This window comes from Falco naumanni, chromosome W (genome assembly GCF_017639655.2).
Source record: "Falco naumanni isolate bFalNau1 chromosome W, bFalNau1.pat, whole genome shotgun sequence".
NCBI lineage: Eukaryota > Metazoa > Chordata > Aves > Falconiformes > Falconidae > Falco > Falco naumanni.
The window spans coordinates 15,914,967-15,933,809 of record NC_054079.1 but is presented as its reverse complement, the minus strand read 5'-3'; the positions used below and the strand labels follow the sequence as shown (position 1 = coordinate 15,933,809).

Sequence of the window (18,843 nt, the reverse complement as noted above, 5' to 3'; positions counted from 1 at the left end):
TTGATTTCATGTTTACATTCATCTCTTCCTTTCCATATCTAATGTGCTTGCTTCTGAGATGTAGGGAAGCCAGGAGGGGGAACTGTTGGCAAAAGAGGTCAGAGGGTGGGAATAAAGGTAAGAGGGAGTTGAAAAAGAGAGATTTAGAGGATGGTGCAGTAACTCTTGGTCACTTTGTTAAAATATTTTCTCCCTACACTCTCTTGTATGTTGTTTTCCATGTAGACAGTGCCTAAGTACAGTTCTAGAAAAGATTTCCATTATTGTGGATGCCAATTCAGTGGGACTGGTATTGGCAGCTTTGGGAACCTTAATGTAAGTGGGCTTCTACTGGCGACACTGTTTGAGCACTGTGTAATCTAACACTGCAAGAGCAAGTCTGACTGCTGAAAACTGCCTTGGCTGCTGAAATCTTGTTGACACTGTGGCTCCTATTGTGGCTCCTACTGTTGCTAACATGATATTAACAGTGGGAAAACTTTTTGAGATGTTTTTCTTGCATACAAAGCTTTATACTGCAAACATCATCTTAAGTAATGTTTATAAAGTGGCTAGCACGTAAGTACTGAGAAATCATGGATGTATTGACTGAAACGCTTACATTTTGCAGCAATTCACCAAAAGGCAAAGCAGGGTTTTTAAATTTTGTGAAGTAAAAAACCAAACCAAAACCTCAAAATTCCAAACAACCCTCCTCATATTATTGAAGATTTTTCTAAAATAACCACAAAAAAAACCAATCCAGAAGACACCGTAGTTTTAGATGTGATTTTAATTGCCATGCATTTTTCAAGATACTGATAAGTCTTTGCTAGATGGTTTCATTTCAGTAGTAATTTTCTTTGGAGTTTGAGTATTTATAAGTGCTAACTTGCCCTCTGAATTTAGGAGAACTTAGTAGAAAGCAAACATCACAAGCTTGCTCGAAGTTTAAGGAGTGGACCTTCTGATCATGATCTGAAGTCTAATGCAGCTACGCGAGATCAGCTTAATGTAAGTCAGTCATATGAAGGCTAAATTAAATTTTATTAGGTAGGTTGGTCTTAATATATGGTGAAAATTTAAGGAAAATACAGTTCATTTCAGTTTATAGAAAGTTATTAATGAAGAAATGTTGTAATCAACCACATAACCATGGTTATGCATCTCCATGATAGCATGAGAACTTTGCACAGTTGGAAAGATTTTTTTTTCCCTAGCTATTTTTGTGTGTTGTCAGTGTTGTGCTTTGTCACAGTGTAGTCTGTTAGCTTGTTGATTATGCCTGTTCATGCTTTTCAACTCACTTTCTGACTATGTATCTAATAGATCATAGTGAGTTACCCACCAACAAAGCAGCTAACATACGAGGAACAAGATCTAGTCTGGAAATTCAGATATTACCTTACTAATCAGGAGAAGGTAAGTTGAATGATTTGAGTGGACTTATTTTTGCAAGAGGGGCTTCATCAGGCACTTGTTCTACAACATCCTGTCCTTGCAGAGATACAGAGCTTCAGTGTCTTAGAAGCTAGTCAAGATTATTTTAAACTTATGTTACTGTTCTAAAAATTAGTGACTGTTTTTTCCTCTTAAATCATATGAACTGGCTGTTACTACAGCAGTCTTTCTACAAATACTGGCTGTCCGCTTAAAATACCAGTATTGCCAATGTTGTCTTCAGCAAAGAAAAAATATGAGAGAAGCTTCTTCACCCATTTTAGACAAGGGATAGCATTACCAGGATAAGTAGCACCACACCAAAAGTCCAAGTAAATTGAATAAATAATTCCCCAGCAACAGGCATTTTTTATGTAGTGGTAATTGTGGTAGAGCAGTAACCGCTGACTTTACATTTTACTTAGAAGACAACTTCGCTGCAGGTTTTCTGGGACATGTTAAAACAATCCAGTATTGTATTGCCACTTAAATCAATAAGGCCTCCCAGGTCTGTGTTTATGTATGTATAGTCTGAATCTAGTTCTAAGTAAAGTGAAACACTTAATTTCTGAAATCATTTGTTCAGCTTGGATTTTCACTGATGAATTGTCCAATCTCTTTCTATTTAGGCCTTGACAAAATTCTTAAAATGTGTCAACTGGGACCTACCACAAGAGGCAAAGCAAGCACTGGAGCTATTGGGCAAGTGGAAGCCCATGGATGTGGAAGACTCTCTAGAACTTCTGTTGTCTCACTTCACCAACCCAACAGTTCGGTGCTATGCCATTGCCAGGCTTCAACAGGCTGATGATGAGGTATTCATTGGTCTGTGGGTACATGTGAAGTTAGCTGGTGTCACAATTTTTAGTCTCATTGAGTACTTTTGAAATGTTTGCTATTTTTTAAGACATTTAAGTGAATAACATTGATGGAATAAAAAATTATCACTATGATGCTATGTACTAGAAGTTCTTTATGGAGCAAAGTCTTCATGTTATTAACTGGCCCTCATTGATAATTGCTTTAGTGTGACCAGCCAGTGATAGCTGGTTTTGACAAACAAAGTAAACCAACCATATATTCTTCCCAGAAACCAGTGATAAATTTGGAATGGTAACCTCCATAAAAGTGCTCTGAACTTAAATAGTCTTCTAAAAGATTTCTAACAAACCCGCCTGGTAAATTGAAGCAGTATATCATCATACTCTTTTGCTAAAGAAAGTGAGTAGAAAAGCATCTGTGGAAATAAGGTGTTTCTAATTGTATACTGATTAGAATATGATGAGCTGTGATTTATGAGTGGAATCCACTTATTGGATGCTAATCTGTTAAATTTTAATAATTTATTTTCTTTTGACAATAAAAAAAAACCCCAACTTTGAATGCATTTCCATAACTCTTGAATCCTTGGCAGTCAATAGAGTTTAAAATAGGGAGCATAAATATATCAAATTTTTGCAAGCCTACCTCAATAGACAAGGTCATACTACTTTGACTTTAAAAATGTACCTTTTATAAAACATTTGAAGGGAACTAAACAGAACAAAATGAATAGTCGAGGGAACAACTTCATTATAAACAGCAAGTGAATAAAATTCTATTCTTCGATCTAAAATAGATCAGATGTGGGTTTCAAGGATCCCCAGCTACACAAGGTATTAAAAACCCCCCAAAACTTCATAAGAGATATGAGAATCTGAATTACTGGTACCATGGTCTAGATTTTATGCTTGAATTTTCTTCTTGGAGCGACAAGCTTAAAGGTTTATGTTGTGGACACTGGAAGCAAGTAGGGCAGCTTAACTAAAGAGAACTTTCATAATCGCATTTGAATTTTTACTTTATTAGCACTTAATACCTTTGAGTAACAAAAAAGTAGTAGTGTAGTAATTCAGTATTTTTTGGGAGTCAAAATCCATCCTACATGAATTTTTCTACTGTACATTGCTTGCTAGAGAGACCCCAATTCCTGATCTCTAGGTCACTGTATTGTAGGTCACTAAACCCTAAGTTTTTCTATCAATTAGAATTTTCAAAACATGGTTTTCATATGGTCCTAGCCAGCTTTAACTGACCCCCTCAACTAATTTTGTGTTGGTTTTTGCTTTGTTTATTTTGTTTGCTTTTTCTTTTCCTTCATGAGGATTTGCTGATGTATCTGCTACAGTTAGTCCAGGCACTGAAATATGAAAACTTTGATGACATAAAGAATGGACTGGAACCTAGCAAGAGGGACTGTCAAGGTTTGATGTCAGAAAGCATGACAACATCTGGAACTAATGGTGCTGAAATAGACAGGTAAGAAGCTTAGATTTCCAGTAGAAAAGCAGAAACATGTAACATTTTAAGCCCTCAAATTCTTTCTCCTTTTTAGTAACCATTGTATATGCAGCATCCTATTTTATAATCCCAAGTGGTGACATAAAATTAAAAAATTAACCCCTGAGGTTTCATGGAATGTATTTCCTGACTACAGATAGTTTAGAGCAAACATTCTTAATCTTGAAGTTGTGGCCTTGACCTTACTGCATGAAAGGAAGACAACTTCTGGAGAGCACAGGAAAAACACTGGCATTGCTTCTTTCTGTCCTTGCAAAAGTTAGGATGTCTTCACTGAAATTGTATGAGGCTCCACTTCCAAATTCATCAAATAACATGTGTGGATAACTGGCTAGCTGAAAAAGTTCACATAGACATAGTCCAGCTGGCTGGACAAAAATGCACATCGCTCTCAGTTTATCTGAAGTAAAGCAAAAATACACTCTCCTTGGCTGTTCTTGTTACACAATAACAGGAAGATCGCGGTGGGAAAAGAATGTTGCAGGTGGGAACAGATAACTACAGAAGAGAAACTAGGGGCGGGCTTGGTATTTAGGCAACTAACCAATAATGAGCTTAACTTTTGTAATATGTATGAGCTAATTATAAGAAGGCATAAAAGGTGACTGTAAGAGACAATAAACGAAGTCTGCTGATCACTCATATTGAGTGACTGTGTCTTCCCTCCGTCGCGACAAATGGCGCCCGAACAGGGACCCTAGAGAGGGCTGAACCTGCGAGCCACGGTTCGACGGAGATTCGGGTACCGGTCCTGAAAGCAGCGCAGGAGGCGGAAGGGCACAGTCCCTGCGCCCGGGAGCACCTACAGAGGGTCCCGCCGGCCACGCGTCGCCGAAGTCTCGCAAAGGCTGCAACAGCGCTGACAAAGGTATGGAGAGACGAGCGACGTACGATTCGCTCAAATGCTTTTTAGAAAAGCAGAGCATTCGGGGCATAGACTGTAAAAAGGAATTACCCGGGTTATTAGCGTATGGGGTAGCGAGGGGTCATTTTGGGAATCCGGATATGGTTTTCGAGCATGCAGAGTGGCGTAATTATGGGGACACACTGTTTGCCGAAGTAATAGCCGACAATAAAACAGCCAAAAAACTGATGAAACCGTGGCAAGCTGTCGCTAATGCCCTTTTGCAACATTGAGCCGAACAGAGAGCGGCTGCTGCCGCCTCTGAACGACTGGGAGTTGCAAGCGGGACTGCAATAGCCACACGGTAGGGGGAGTCGGCTTCCCCCCCCAATTGCCCGTTGCCTCCCTCGGTGCGTACGCTGATGGTTCAACAGGGGACTGCAGGAAGGTGGGACCAGTCGCCCTTCCCGTCGCTGCCCTCTTCGAATCCCTCAGCCCCTCTGTCGGGGAATGATGACGTAAGCGAGGAAATAGAGCGTAAAATAGAGGTAGAGAGTAGGGAATGTATGAATCCTTTTGCAGAATGTCTTCAGGTTGCCCAAAATAGGCAAAAGGTCTGGAAGCAGATAGCAGAAAGTGCTATGCCTGAGGGTGAACGCGATTTTGCTGCAGGAATCGTGCATGAGGCTTTCCCAGTCACGTATTCACAGCCAGATGCGCAGGGGAATATCACGGTTTCTATCACTAACTTAGATTGGAAGTTAACTCAGCTACGGGCTACTGTGAGTGAGTCAGGTTTGAAAGGGGAACCCACCAGGCAAATGTTAGATTATATTTGGGGAACTAATATCTTACTCCCGAGTGACATCCGCAGTATAATGAAGTTATTCTTGAGCCAACATCAGCAGCTTCTGTTTAACGCTCATTGGCAGGCTGCTTGTCAGGAATCGATAGCAGTAGTTAGACAGCCAGGGGACCCACTGCATGGGGTTACTCTAAAGGAGCTGATGGGTTTAGGACTCTATTTTCGAACCGAAGCTCAGGCACTGATGGGACCGGATAAGGCAAAGGAAGCGATGAGGCTAGCTAGACTAGCACTTGACTGTATAAAGGAACCTGGGGGAATACCTTCATATATGGGAATAAAGCAGGGAAGAGAGGAGCCTTTTGGGTTATTTATCGATCGGGTAGGAAACGCCATAGAGGCAGCTGGGGTGCAAGACTATCTCAAAGGCTCCATTTTAAAGCAGTGTGCCATGCAGAATTGTAACCCAGCCACACGTAACATCCTAGCTACGCTACCAGGGACATGGACCATAGAAGAAGCTTTGGAAAGAATGGCACAAGTGCCGGTCGGGCCCCAGGCTATGTTAGTCGAGGCAATAAAAGAACTAGGGAGTGCTTTAAAAGAGCAGGCGCAGTCTACCCAAAGTCAGGTCTTGGCAGCCCTTGCTCCTTTGTAAGCCTTTGCTGGGCGATCAAATGCCCGCGGCCCATCTCATCTACGGTGCTTCCGTTGCGGTGTCACCGGACACGTGAGACGGGACTGCAATGTCAACTCTGTATGGTGTCGAAACTGCCACTCAGACACTCACAACGAAGCTGCTTGTCGTGGATCGGGAAACGGGCGACCCAGTGGGAAGAGCCGCCCCGCGCCGACAAAAAAAGCGGCTGCTTGCCCACAAAAACAGGTTTTAACAGAACAACTCAAGCATAGAGGCTTGGTAGTAGCACCCAAAAAGGTGCAAGAATCAAGTTCCTGGAAGTATCTGGGGTGGCGCATTACTGATACAACAATTCAGCCTCAAAAGTTGTCACTCCATCTGGATATCCAAACCCTTCACGACGCCCAACGACTGCTCGGTGATCTGCAATGGCTCTGACCTGTAGTGGGCATCCCCAATGAACTATTAAATCAACTACGCCCCCTCTTGAGAGGGACAGATTCCTCAACCACAGTACAGCTTACTGAACAGCAAGAACAAACGTTACAACAAATAGCATCAATGGTGACTACGTGCTCCACGCATCGGCATGTTGTAGGGTTACCCATCGATTTGACTCTTATGTGGCACTCAGTACCTCATGGGTGCTCTAACACAGCAAAAAATAAAAACGGGGGAGAAAGGGGAGTACACCACCATCGTATTGGAATGGATAGCTCCCCCGCTGCAACCACGACGCACAATACAAGACAAAATTTCTACGCTGTCGGAGCTGATCAAGAAAGGTCGCTGTCGTATCTTACAGGTGGATGGCACTCCTCCTGGCACAATATGGGTGCCGATGAGACAGATTGACTTGGAGTGGTACTTGCAGAACTCCGAGGAACTGCAGGCTGCATTACTCCACAATGGAGCAGCGATAATAGTTAAACCACTCCCATCGCCCATCCTGTCGTGGATGGAGAACATGGGCTGGATTGTTAAGCCGAAGCGATCCAGCCAGCCTATCCCGCACGCTCTCACGGCCTTTACTGATGCGGGTCGACGCTCTAGGACCGCTGCCATAACATGGAAAGATGAGCAAGGGTGGCAACACCAAATTCTACAAGCGCAGCCAAAGGATTCCCTACAGACGCTAGAACTCTTTGCAGTGGTCTGGACATTTATTAGGTGGAGAGATGTCCCACTGAATGTAGTCACAGATTCTCTCTATGTTGCCAGCATAGTCAGCCGGATTGAAGATGCAAGCGTGCGTGAATTAAAGAATCAACGCTTGACAGAACTGCTTGTGAGCTTGCAGCTTGCAATCACACAGAGATCGGAATCATATGCAGTGATCCACATCTGAAGCCATCAGTGGGAAGAAGGCCTCGGAGAGGGCAATGCTTGAGCTGATCATCTTGTCGCAATTGCTACTGAACCCCCATTAGCACCACATTGTTGAGCCCGAGAAGCCCATTCGATCTTCCATCAAAACGCAAAGGGGCTGGCACAAGCCTACAAACTCTCTATGGAGGAGGCTCGGGCCATTGTGAAGGCTTGCCCTATATGTAGTCACCATAACTCAGGCTTAGGGCTCGGTTGCGGGGTCAACCCGTGACGACTAAAGTCTAATGATGTTTGGCAGATGGATGTTACTCATGTTCTTGCATTCGGTCGATTGAAATATGTGCATGTTACTATAGACACCTATAGCCATATGTTATGGGCCACACCACAGCCCGGGGAAAAGGTCCGGGACGTGCGCCAGCATTTAACTAGTTGCTTTGCTGTTTTAGGGGTGCCTATTACTATTCAAACTGATAACGGTCCTGCATATGGTAGCGGATTACTTAAACGCTTTATGCAAATGTGGAATATTAAACATGTTACTGCAATCCCTCATTCTCCAACTGGACAAGCAATCGTAGAGCGGGCTAACGGGACGCTAAAACGTTATATAGAAAAGTTCAAAGAGATTCAGGATGTAAGAGAAAGGGTAGAGAAGGCTCTTTTTGTGCTTAATCATTTGCGTGTATTTGGGGACAGTAATGAGCTGCCTATAACAAGGCACCACGCTGGCTCAGAACCCCCCAGGCCACCACACATGAAAGTACTGTATAAGGATGCAAAAACAGGACAATGGATAGGTCCTGTGGAGGTGATTTATGTGGGGCGTGGTTATGTCTGTATTTCTACCAATTCAGGCACTATTTGGGTTCCCAGCCGTTGGGTAAAACCTGCTGTAGAGCACGCTGGAGGAGCTCGACGCGAGAACGCTGCTTTGCCTGCACCTTGTGATAGGCCCTGTTCTGGAACCTATTTGACATCTCTTCCGATCCCACATACAGGGGACCACGCGTGAAAAACTCGAACTTTTGACAGCAAAGATACAATCTCATAGCAAACGGGATTATTATTTTTGATCATTATTGTAATAGTTTTAGTAGTGCTTAGCCGTGTATTTTCCTGTGTTAAAACGCTGTTATTGAAAATGGTCAACCAAGCCTATGTCGCCCAAAATAAAAACGGGGGAATTGTGGATAACTGGCTAGCTGAAAAGGGTCACATAGACATAGTCCAGCTGGCTGGACAAAAATGCACATCGCTCTCAGCTTATCTGAAGTAAAGCAAAAATACACTATCCTTGGCTGTTTTTGTTACACAATAACAGGAAGATCGCGGTGGGAAAAGAATGTTGCAGGTGGGAACAGATAACTACAGAAGAGAAACTAGGGGCGGGCTTGGTATTTAGGCAACTAACCAATAATGAGCTTAACTTTTGTAATATGTATGAGCTAATTATAACAAGGCATAAAAGGTGACTGTAAGGGACAATAAACGAAGTCTGCTGATCACTCATATTGAGTGACTGTTTCTTCCCTCCATCGCGACAAATATGGATCTAAAAGTCCAATCTGTCTGAAATGGAAATAGATTTCTTCCTGCTCCTGCAAAAGAAGGTGTAGAGAGAGTTCTGTGCATGTAAAAGAGCTGACGGAGCACAATTTTTATTCTTGCAGGAATCCAAAAGAAAGACTGAAATATCTAATTAATACAGTATTGAGCAAAGTGTAAACAAACCTGGTTAACTGAAGTCTCCTGTGAATATTTAATACAAATTTCCAGGATTTTTAGTTTTAAGCTTCAGTGTTTAATCACTTGTATCATTAGGGTTTATTTTAGTATTACAAGTGTACTGCTTCTATTGATCTTGCTACTAAGCTGTAGAGTGGGTGTCCTGGCATGTACGGTGTATTTGAGGCTGCAGCAACACTTAGACATTAGTAGAGCTGTCTGATTACTTCCTTTCAGGTAAATTTACTGTCTGATAATTTCTTCTTGCAAGCATTGGGTTTGTCTACTGTTATGTGTAATTGCATTACAGAGATGAGTGCTTGCAGGTGTTGTGTAGTAGCAAATTCATCTTAATTACATTTAAAAAAGCTTATCCTGAAAATGTAGATTTGCTAAGTTCCCATCTATGTCTGCTTGTTTTTTGTGGAAGATGAAACAAAATGCTGAGTTTGGTGTAAGTGAATGTCCTTCACAGCCATAAACTATGTGGCTATCAAGGCACAGATTTTTGCTGTTTTTAGGAACTACAGCTGTCAAAATTGCTGTTCATGCAGTTTGTTCTGAAACAGAATTGAGATACTATCTTCAAAGATACTTCTAGTTTTCTGAATTTATTATGTTGTAGAAATGAAATGCATTGCTATTTTCATGCATGCCCCCTTCCCCTCAAGCAAGAACTTTGAATCATGCCAGTTACATGTTTTCCTTTATGTAGTTCCCAGATCATGAGTCCTATTCCACCTGTTTCCTCACTGCCTCTTACTTCTAAGACAAAGGAGCTTGCAGACAATGAAAACCTTGATGTAAGTCAAATGCTTTACCTTCTGTTTTTCATACATTTTTTTTTTTTTAGTGACCTGGTACTGGTTTTAGTTTTTGTTTGTGACTATTTTAAATCTTTGTACTGTATCTTGCTGAATGAAGAATATAAATGTAAACTAAACATGAAGAAAATAACAATAGCTTATCTGCATTTTTGTTTACAGATTTTTACAGATAATTTATGTAGACGGTCAGACTCTCCAAAACTGGGTGACTGGGCATTGAATTGTTCATAAAATTACAGTACTCTCCTTTAAAGGAGAAAACTACTGCAAAGGCTATCCACATAGTCATTAGATATTGAGAGTTGCATGTGTTTGAGGTATTTTAAAGCAGGTTTTTTGATGGAAAACAATTACCCAAATGTTTTAGTCTCTGCAGACTGTTCTTCCTGTAGCCATTCTTTGGTGTTGGTGTCATCTTCTTTGAACCTAAGTGAAATGCTGTGTTGGTTTGCATCTGCCAAGGATTATGTTCAATTTATACCACGAGTAGAAGAGTAGTAATAAGAATGGGACTGGAGGCAAGGAAAGATAGAAGGTAGACAGTTTGAGGGAATCGGATTTTAATCTGATGTGCAGTTAATTGTTCTTTGTACTGAAGATCAATTCCCTGTTATTAATCTTCCCTTTTGAGTCTCAGTACTGCATAGAAAATAAGCCTCAAATTGAGCATGTCAGTGAAGGTACACAGATTTCTTGTTAGGGAAAATATTAAACCTTGAAAAAGCAGCTACATGGTGTGTATCTTCTACAGATTTTTTTTTTTTTAAATGTAGAATTTAAAGAGGTTCAGATCTTCTGGATGCAAAGCAGGGTAGCAAATCCCTTTCAGGGTTGACTCGCAGCAGGAGAAAATTGCATAGGAGCAGAGTGTAAGATACTGTAAATATAAACTATATTAAAGATCTGTTGTTGGAAAACATCATGTACTTTTGACATGTTGGTAAATGTATTACTGTAATAGCATGCCTTTTTTTATATGTAGTGTTTTTGCTGGATTTGGAGAAATATGAAAACTATTATGATTAAATATTAGGTTGGATTTGAGTCACATTTTAGAGGAGAATATATCTCTCAAAATTTCTTGCATTTATTTGGGCTGTTTCTTTAAATTTGTGTGCCTCTCAACTGTTTAGACTCCTTTATAATTTAATTTTGTTCTTCTTAAATCCCTTCCAGCAAGATCTTTGCACTTTCTTGAAATCACGAGCATGCAAAAATTCCATGTTGGCAAACTACTTGTATTGGTATGTTATAAACTGTTTATTCATACTGTATCAATGTGTAATTGAAATCAAAGCTATAATGCCCAGAAGGATGCACAGCAAAAGATGACCTGTCTTTAGAACTTCAGAATTTAGTTTTCTTACAGGATGGAGTAGTAGATTTAAAACAGTATGTGCTTGAACAGAATAATTAGTAAAAGGAGGGTGCTGGTTTTTAGTGTTTTACCATTAGAGAAAGGAAGTAGATCTGTAGGGCATTCAGTACAGTGTTACAAAAAAAAAAAAAAAAGCCCAATTATAGTTTATAGGTTGCCATTCAAATTGTTTATGGTGGTGGGGAGGAGATAAAGTTCATCTTCTGCTCTGCTTTTCTGTTTGGTTTGTGTTTATAATTTTTGACAGTGTTGGCTAGAATATTTAAGTTACGCACTTTATTAATCAATAGTGTACTTTATGAAAGTTCATAAAGCACTAATTTTTTTGTGCTAACCTAATTATTTTTCCTGATTCCATTTCTGGTTATCTTATGATCACAAACACAACATCATTGCAGATGTGTGCTTTGTTAGAGGGAACTTTAGTTGTGTGTGAACTCTTAATTTATCTAGATAGTGGAGAGGTAAGATTACTTAGTTAAGTGGTTTAAAAATTAAATTAGATGTCTAAATTAGTCATCTGCATGCCTTCTGAGTAAGCAGTTGCATATAGGAATTATTTCATTTGAAGAAAGCTGAGATGAATAGAGCTGTACTTTGTGAAAGTGCGTGTTTATGTGTATATATTAATGTACATATATATGCATATACACAACACATAGAGCTGTTTATATATACACATATTCTAAAATGGAGAGATTAGGTGCCTTTTACGTGGCTAAACTTAAGTCAGTTCTTATTTGCATCCTTTGTAGATGCATCTCATTTAAAATAACTAGTAAACATGATCCTATGTTAATATGCTATGAATATTAACCACTGATAAGTTATGAATTTGGAATGGAGCGTTCTATGTGATGTAAATCTGCCAGACTGTTCCTATAAAATTCTTAAAAGAATCTTAAACCTATCCTGAGAATGATTCTATTTGTAAATGTCTCAAAGTTTATTTCATTGCTTTTTCAGTAGCTTGAATTTAAGATTTTTAAAGTGCATGAGAACTACAGCTCATGAGTGTACATACTTCTGTCACAGTAGTCAAAGATAATGTTTGGCTTCAGGAAAAAGTACTATTAAATTTAAATTAATAAAGTAATTGTAGGCTGAATCGATATGGGTAGAAGCCAAATGCTTGACCTAATCAAATATTCTCTATTAAGACAAGTGTTAGTAGGTTAGCTTATTTCTATCACATTGATAGAAACTGTGCACTTCTATTTCGGCAACATCTCAGGCATTCAGTCTATAGAAAGTTCAAACATCCAGAAGTTTTTGTCTTATGACTTAAAAAACACCACAGACAAAGCAACCAAAAATAACAAACAAAAACCCCACCAAACCAAAACCTCCAGTCAATTTATTCTTTTTCTTTACAGACATCTCAGTTTCTCAGTGACAAAATACAAATATTGCAGCCACTGTTTGAGCTGACGTACCCATAAATCCTCTTGGCTGCTGATCGATTGCTTGTTTCAACTATCTGGACACAGCATGCACCTAAAATAATCAATGGAAAAAGACCAATAACCCTTGAAAATCAAACCTTCTGCTCAGTCCCATGTCACTGTAAAGCTATCCTATCCTTATACTGTAACAGTGGCTACAGAAGTCAGTGCTGCTGCTTTTTCTGTCTCTTTGGATGTATGAGACACGTATCCCAAGTATGAGGCATTACTCTTACTCCTTTGTTGCAAGATAGCTCGGAGAAACTTGTCTAGGGCTTTTTAACAAATGAAGATGAAAATGGCATGTTTCCATTCATTACTTCCTGTTTTCCTTGAAGTTTTGGTGCACAAATTTTGTAAATATGGACTTATTTTTATACACACATTACTGCAATCTAATTTTGTCATTTTAGTGAGGGAACAGTGTAGAACAATATATTAACAAAGTCCTAGAAGTAATCTTTAGTTATAGAATCATTGATATAAGTGTCATGGCATGTTACATGTGCCTTATTTTAATTTATAGTATGTTATTTATAACTTTAAGTTATAAATATATATAAATAGTCTTATTTATTTATAAATAAGACTAGTCAAATTTGATCAGCTGCAAATGATAGACCTCTAGTCTTGTCCCATAATCATTTAGTTGTGAAGAGATTCTACAGAAGAGGAGGGGTAATTGTAGCTGTCAGCATAAAGTCCAAGTCTGTGTGTTTGAATATGTAGTCACTTTTGAATCTAAATACAGTGTTTGAGAATCAACTGACTTGCTAATTTCTTACTTTTTTTTTATATAGTGGGGTTATTTGTTTTTTTCTGGGTAGTAATAGGAGATATATTGATCAACAGAAAGACAGCCCTCTGTGGATAGCTGCTTTTTATTTGACTGAGAGTAGAAATAAGCACAAAAGCATTCCAAACAACCGCTTATCATATAAAAATAAATTTTCAGTATAACTGTCCCAAATTGTACTGTTTAAATGTCATGCCCAAATCATAATTTTAGAAATTAAAAATTATTTTGGGATGTAGACTTTGCAGAGCTACTTCAGGACCAATATTGTCTCTTCCACCATTGCTAATGGTAAAACAGGGAGCAGGTGGGAAGAGATTCTTCTTGTTTTTACAGCTATTCTTGAATAGCAAGTTCGCAGCCACTGCATTATGTAGAAGGTAGTAGCACAGTGGAATGCCTGCTCCTCCCACGTGTACTGCTGGGTTGGAGTTTGTTCTTGTGATTTGGACTTCTGACTTGTCCTGTTTGAGGGATGCCACTTCACTGTAAGTGAAAGACCTCAGAAACTTTGATAGGCTCTCCTGATCCAGGTGGGAATTGGTGACTGCAATTTTTGAGAGTTCACCTGTTGGTTGAGATAGAGATCTATTCAAAGAGGGACTTTTAGTTCCAGGCCTTTAATACAGGGCTAATGTATCTCACTCAAACTGTGTAGCACCGGGATACAGCATAACTTGGGTTGTTTTTATTCTGCAGGTATGTAATAGTGGAGTGTGAAGACCAAGACACTCAGCAGAGGGACCCAAAGACTCACGAAATGTACTTAAATGTGGAGAAGATTTAGTCAGGCTTTGCTGAAGGTAATGCCTGTATGTAAGGAAATACATAGTGGTTTGGGATAGTAATTCTTTAAAAAGGCACAGGTGTGTAGGAGGATGACAGCTTTTTCTGTCCTATGTATGGAAATTTGAAAGCTTCTACTGCTTGAATTTGAGTTTGTAGTAAACCAGAGAAATTACTGAAAAAGAAAACAAGTATTGAGAACTTTTCTCTTGTTTTATTGCTTGTTCCTGTTTGTAACATGCTGGACCTAAAATTATCTGCCTTGTGTACGGAGGTTTTTTTATTTACTATTTCTTTATTGGAAGTACTTGTCCTTACAGTAAAAATTGAGACGAGACCTATCTTCTGGATTCACAAAAAGTGCGGTTCTGTTTATCGGCAGCAGGAAAAAAACCCAGAAAACTTGTATTGCAAGCTCTAACTTATAGCAGATGTACAGTCTTTCCTGATTTTTGTGTATCTCACACTGTATTAATTCTGATTTTAGGTATGTTATTCAAATATGACTCTTATGCTTAATAAGAATATTTCTTGTGCTTATCCTTACTAACTTATTTTGTCTGTGTGAATAGGTTTGTCATGCATGACTGTTCCTCACTGAAATTTTTGATGCAAATTGAAGTGTACTGTTAGGTCAGATAATTGATTGCCAGCTACAGTGATTCTGATAGCATTTTACAGAAAATACCTTTCAAATTGACAGGAAATTGATCATTATTCACTTACCTCTTAGAAGCCCAAAGGTCTAAGCATAAAGGAATAATTTCTAGGTAAAATAATTACAGAACAAAGAACTAATTCTGTTTCTTTTAATTCATTTAGGGTGATAAGTCTGTCAGAGTTATGCGTTCATTGTTGGCAGCCCAGCAGACATTTGTAGATCGGCTGGTTCACGTAATGAAAGCAGTGCAGCGTGAAAGTGGGAACCGTAAGAAAAAGGTAACTAAAGGATTGGGAAACTTATCTCTGGCTAGAATTTGACAATAGGAATGTTAGTTTTTCACTAAAAGTTCTTAGCACTGAGACTTATAACAGATGTCTATCTGTTCTGTAATAATTTTAGCCAAGTCTAAACAAACTTCGGAAAAGTTTAGATGGGTCATAGTTCCAAGGTGTTCTGAAAAGTTGTAGATGATAAACAGAAGAGATGTTTGAGAAAAATCTTGCAATATTTTGACAAAAAGAAGATATGAGAATAGTTGATGATGTAACAGTGACTAAGTTGTGGGCGACATAGGAAGGTAGCAGAGGTCATTATGGTGTGAGAATTAAGCCAGGGTAGATAATGAAGTTTGACTAGCAGCAACATCCCATTTTTTGCAAGCACAACAAAACTGTTCTTTTATAAGGTATGTGTTTAGCAGAACTTTGCCTTCTGTTGCATGTTCAGGAAAATTATTTCCATCATGGGTGCATTTTAAAAAGCTTTGTCCTTAAGATATTTTAGGTGAACTTGACAGATGGGTATGCAGAGAAAGCAAGAACGCCAAAGGGGATTTCTGTTCATGTATTTTCCTCTGACACACATCAGTATTTTCAAACATGGATTTTTCAATGTAATGACTTTTGTCACCTTCTTTCTTTAAATCGGGGTGGGTGGGTATATTTGTGCAGGAAAATGAAGCTTCAGTGTTGCATAATTTTTATGAAATTTTGTGAATGTTCTATATATCAGTAAAAAGGTACAATCACTAAAAGAGGAGGAGGTTTTTTCAATTCAGAAGAGTATATTTCCTGCTTGCACAACACATTGTTAGCGTTGTGTCATACATATTTTTATATCTGCCATGATATTTCTGTAAAACTAAGGAATGCATGGCTTTCATTTTGGGATTAAAATCTAGCTAGCAGCAATTGACTGCTAGAACTATTACTAGCAGTAGTGGGCTACCTTGCTGTGAGTTTATGCCTCTTACATTCAGTAGGAGAAAAGACTAGAGACTTTTATGTGTTCAACATTTATTATGTAGGACACCAAGTGTAAAGTACTAGAAAATTTACTGGTATTGTGTTTCTGGTAACTACAGATGTAGGAATGTAGAGGAAGCCCTGAAATCAGACCTGTGCAAGCTGTTGGCAATTTGGTTCATTGGTGGTAGGGGATTTCCTTCAGTTCAGGGATTATAAAGGATCAGAGATAAAGACTTGAATCAAGTTTCTGAAACAGAGCTAACATTTGATACTAGTATGGAAAACATAATTCTACTACTTGTGCAGGCAATTTAGAAGTAAATTTTTGTAAGACTTATACCTGGCACTTATAAAATTGCTTGAATATACTCATACTAGGTGGAATATGTGCTTCCTTATTCAGGTTACTGCATAAAGAGAAATTTTGATTTCACTGGATTCTAAGAGCAAAACCTTGATTCTTTGGAAGAGTAAAGAATTGAATAAATTGGATACTTATTATTAATACGTCCTTTGTTAAGAGACTTTTCAACTGTTGCTATATGCCTAGTAGGTGGTTTGTTTGGTGTTTTAAATAAGTTTTTATTCTTTCAGAATGAGAGGCTTCAGGCATTGTTAGCAGATAATGAAAAGATGAATTTAGCAGATATGGAACTTATTCCACTTCCTCTGGAACCACAGGTGAAAATTAAAGGGATAATCCCTGAAAAAGCCACACTCTTCAAGGTAAATGACGTCTTCTGAACAGCTGAAATACACATTTTATGAGTGCTAAGCTTAAAAATATCAACTGAAAGATTTAAAGGGGCTGACATAGTTGAGGCTAATAAACAGTCAACATACTGTTGAAAAGGCTGGGGTTATTTTGCTTCCTTTTCTACTTGGAATGTAAGTTAATTGCCTGGAATGTAAGTTATTACCAGTATCTAGTGATGTAGGACCTCTTCATAAATTTACTTTCAACTCATAGGTGACTGTGATGTAATTTTAAGATGGCCAAAATGTGCTTTACAAGTCAGGCCTGTATCTAGTAGGCATCCTCTGCCAGTTAAAAAATGTGCAAGCTGCTGTGATGACCAGTGTTAATCCGTCACCTCTACTAGGTCATAAATTTATTATGCCCAGTATGGTCAAACTGTGACAGGCTACTTGTTGACTGTGATATAATTTGTATTTACTTAAAATCAGAGATGAACTTTTTTTGCATAGTCTTCTATCATAACATCTCTTGGTTTTTCAGCTTTGGCTTGCTTCTTTATATACCAGTTAGTCTCTTTGAAGAGTACACTTTTTCAGTTGCATGGTCTTGCACCTCAGGTTGGAAGCAACGTTGGAAAGATCTTGTCATGAAAACAAGATTTTGCAAATGTCAGTCAGCTTTTAGCAGGAATGTAATTTAAGGGTTGGGGGAAGAATGTTGACAAAAAGACTGCTGGAACAAAACCTAAATATTTCCTACCAAGAATAATACCTTAACTTGAAACATTCACTGCATGTGAAAATCTAATGTAACTGCTCAAATACCAAAACTCTGTATCATTGCTTTTTTTTTTTTTTTTTTTTTTTTGTTGTTGTTGATTTGGTTTTGAGGGAAGTGACTTGGTCAGTTGCAGTAGATGAAATCATTCATTCAGGTAATTGATTTCCTTCAACCCATTTTATGCAGAGAAATTGCAGGCAATTAAATTGGCTTTCTTAAAAAACAATGTAAAAAGGCATTTTTGCTTTTACTAAATAGATTAAGGAAGCAATTAGTTGTTTAAGATGTCTTGCCCCTAGCATTTCTTTGATGTTTATTCTATAATTGTGTCTCTTTTTGATCTGGTCAGTTTAAATTTGTTTTGTTGTGACCTTTTGCATAGTGCTTCTATGTTGATTGGAATTACATGCATACACTCAAAACTTGAATATTTCTATCCTTTCCTCTTCTGCTGCTGAGGATGGGGGGGGGGAGCATGGGGAGTATCCTTCACATTCCTTCTTAAAAAAAAAAAAAAAAAAAAAGAGGGAAGACACTAAGGTATTTTTTAAAAAAGTATGCCTACATCACACTTTAGGTAGCTGGAAGTGGTATGTTCTAACTGTTGAGTCCTAGACACTGAGTAGCTTCTTTTATAAGCTTCAGAATTGCTTCTTTAGTACCAAACTTGAAGAACATGGAAAGAGTTCTGGTGATCACTGACACTGGTGGTACTCAGATGGGACTAAATCTTTTTGTAACTGGATTTGATACAAGTATCCTGTGACCTGATACTTGCTTAATTCACTTCTGATCTACAGTGCAGTAAACAAAGATCTGTATTTTAGAACTCCGCTGTAGAAACATTTTAACACGAATGTTACTGTGAACCAGTTTAGTAGAGTAAGTTTCCTTTTCCAGAGTGCCTTAATGCCCGCTCAGTTATTCTTCAAGACAGAAGATGGTGTTGCAGAATGGCTGTGTGATCATGGCCATGACTCCCTTAAAGATCTTTGAGAAACAAAGTTAGCGTATGTTAGCTGAAGCAGGCCTTGCAGCTGTGCTGAGGCACGCTGATAAGGAAGCTGAGAAAGGCACTGACCTTGTGCCTAATGTTGTAAATAACTTTGAGGAAT

At 38.7% G+C, this 18,843-nt stretch overlaps 1 protein-coding gene across 1 annotated transcript in view; it reads left to right on the top strand.

Moving 5' to 3' along the window:
- LOC121080419 (phosphatidylinositol 3-kinase catalytic subunit type 3-like) overlaps positions 1 to 18,843 on the top strand; it is an 89,493-nt gene that overhangs the window by 17,094 nt on the left and 53,556 nt on the right. Inside the window, 12 exon segments of the mRNA XM_040578439.1 lie at positions 226 to 315; positions 889 to 993; positions 1,309 to 1,401; positions 2,049 to 2,234; positions 3,563 to 3,717; positions 9,821 to 9,908; positions 11,109 to 11,176; positions 14,251 to 14,325; positions 14,327 to 14,354; positions 15,160 to 15,276; positions 16,843 to 16,974; positions 18,629 to 18,671. Coding sequence (XP_040434373.1) covers positions 226 to 315; positions 889 to 993; positions 1,309 to 1,401; positions 2,049 to 2,234; positions 3,563 to 3,717; positions 9,821 to 9,908; positions 11,109 to 11,176; positions 14,251 to 14,325; positions 14,327 to 14,354; positions 15,160 to 15,276; positions 16,843 to 16,974; positions 18,629 to 18,671 — 1,180 coding nt within the window.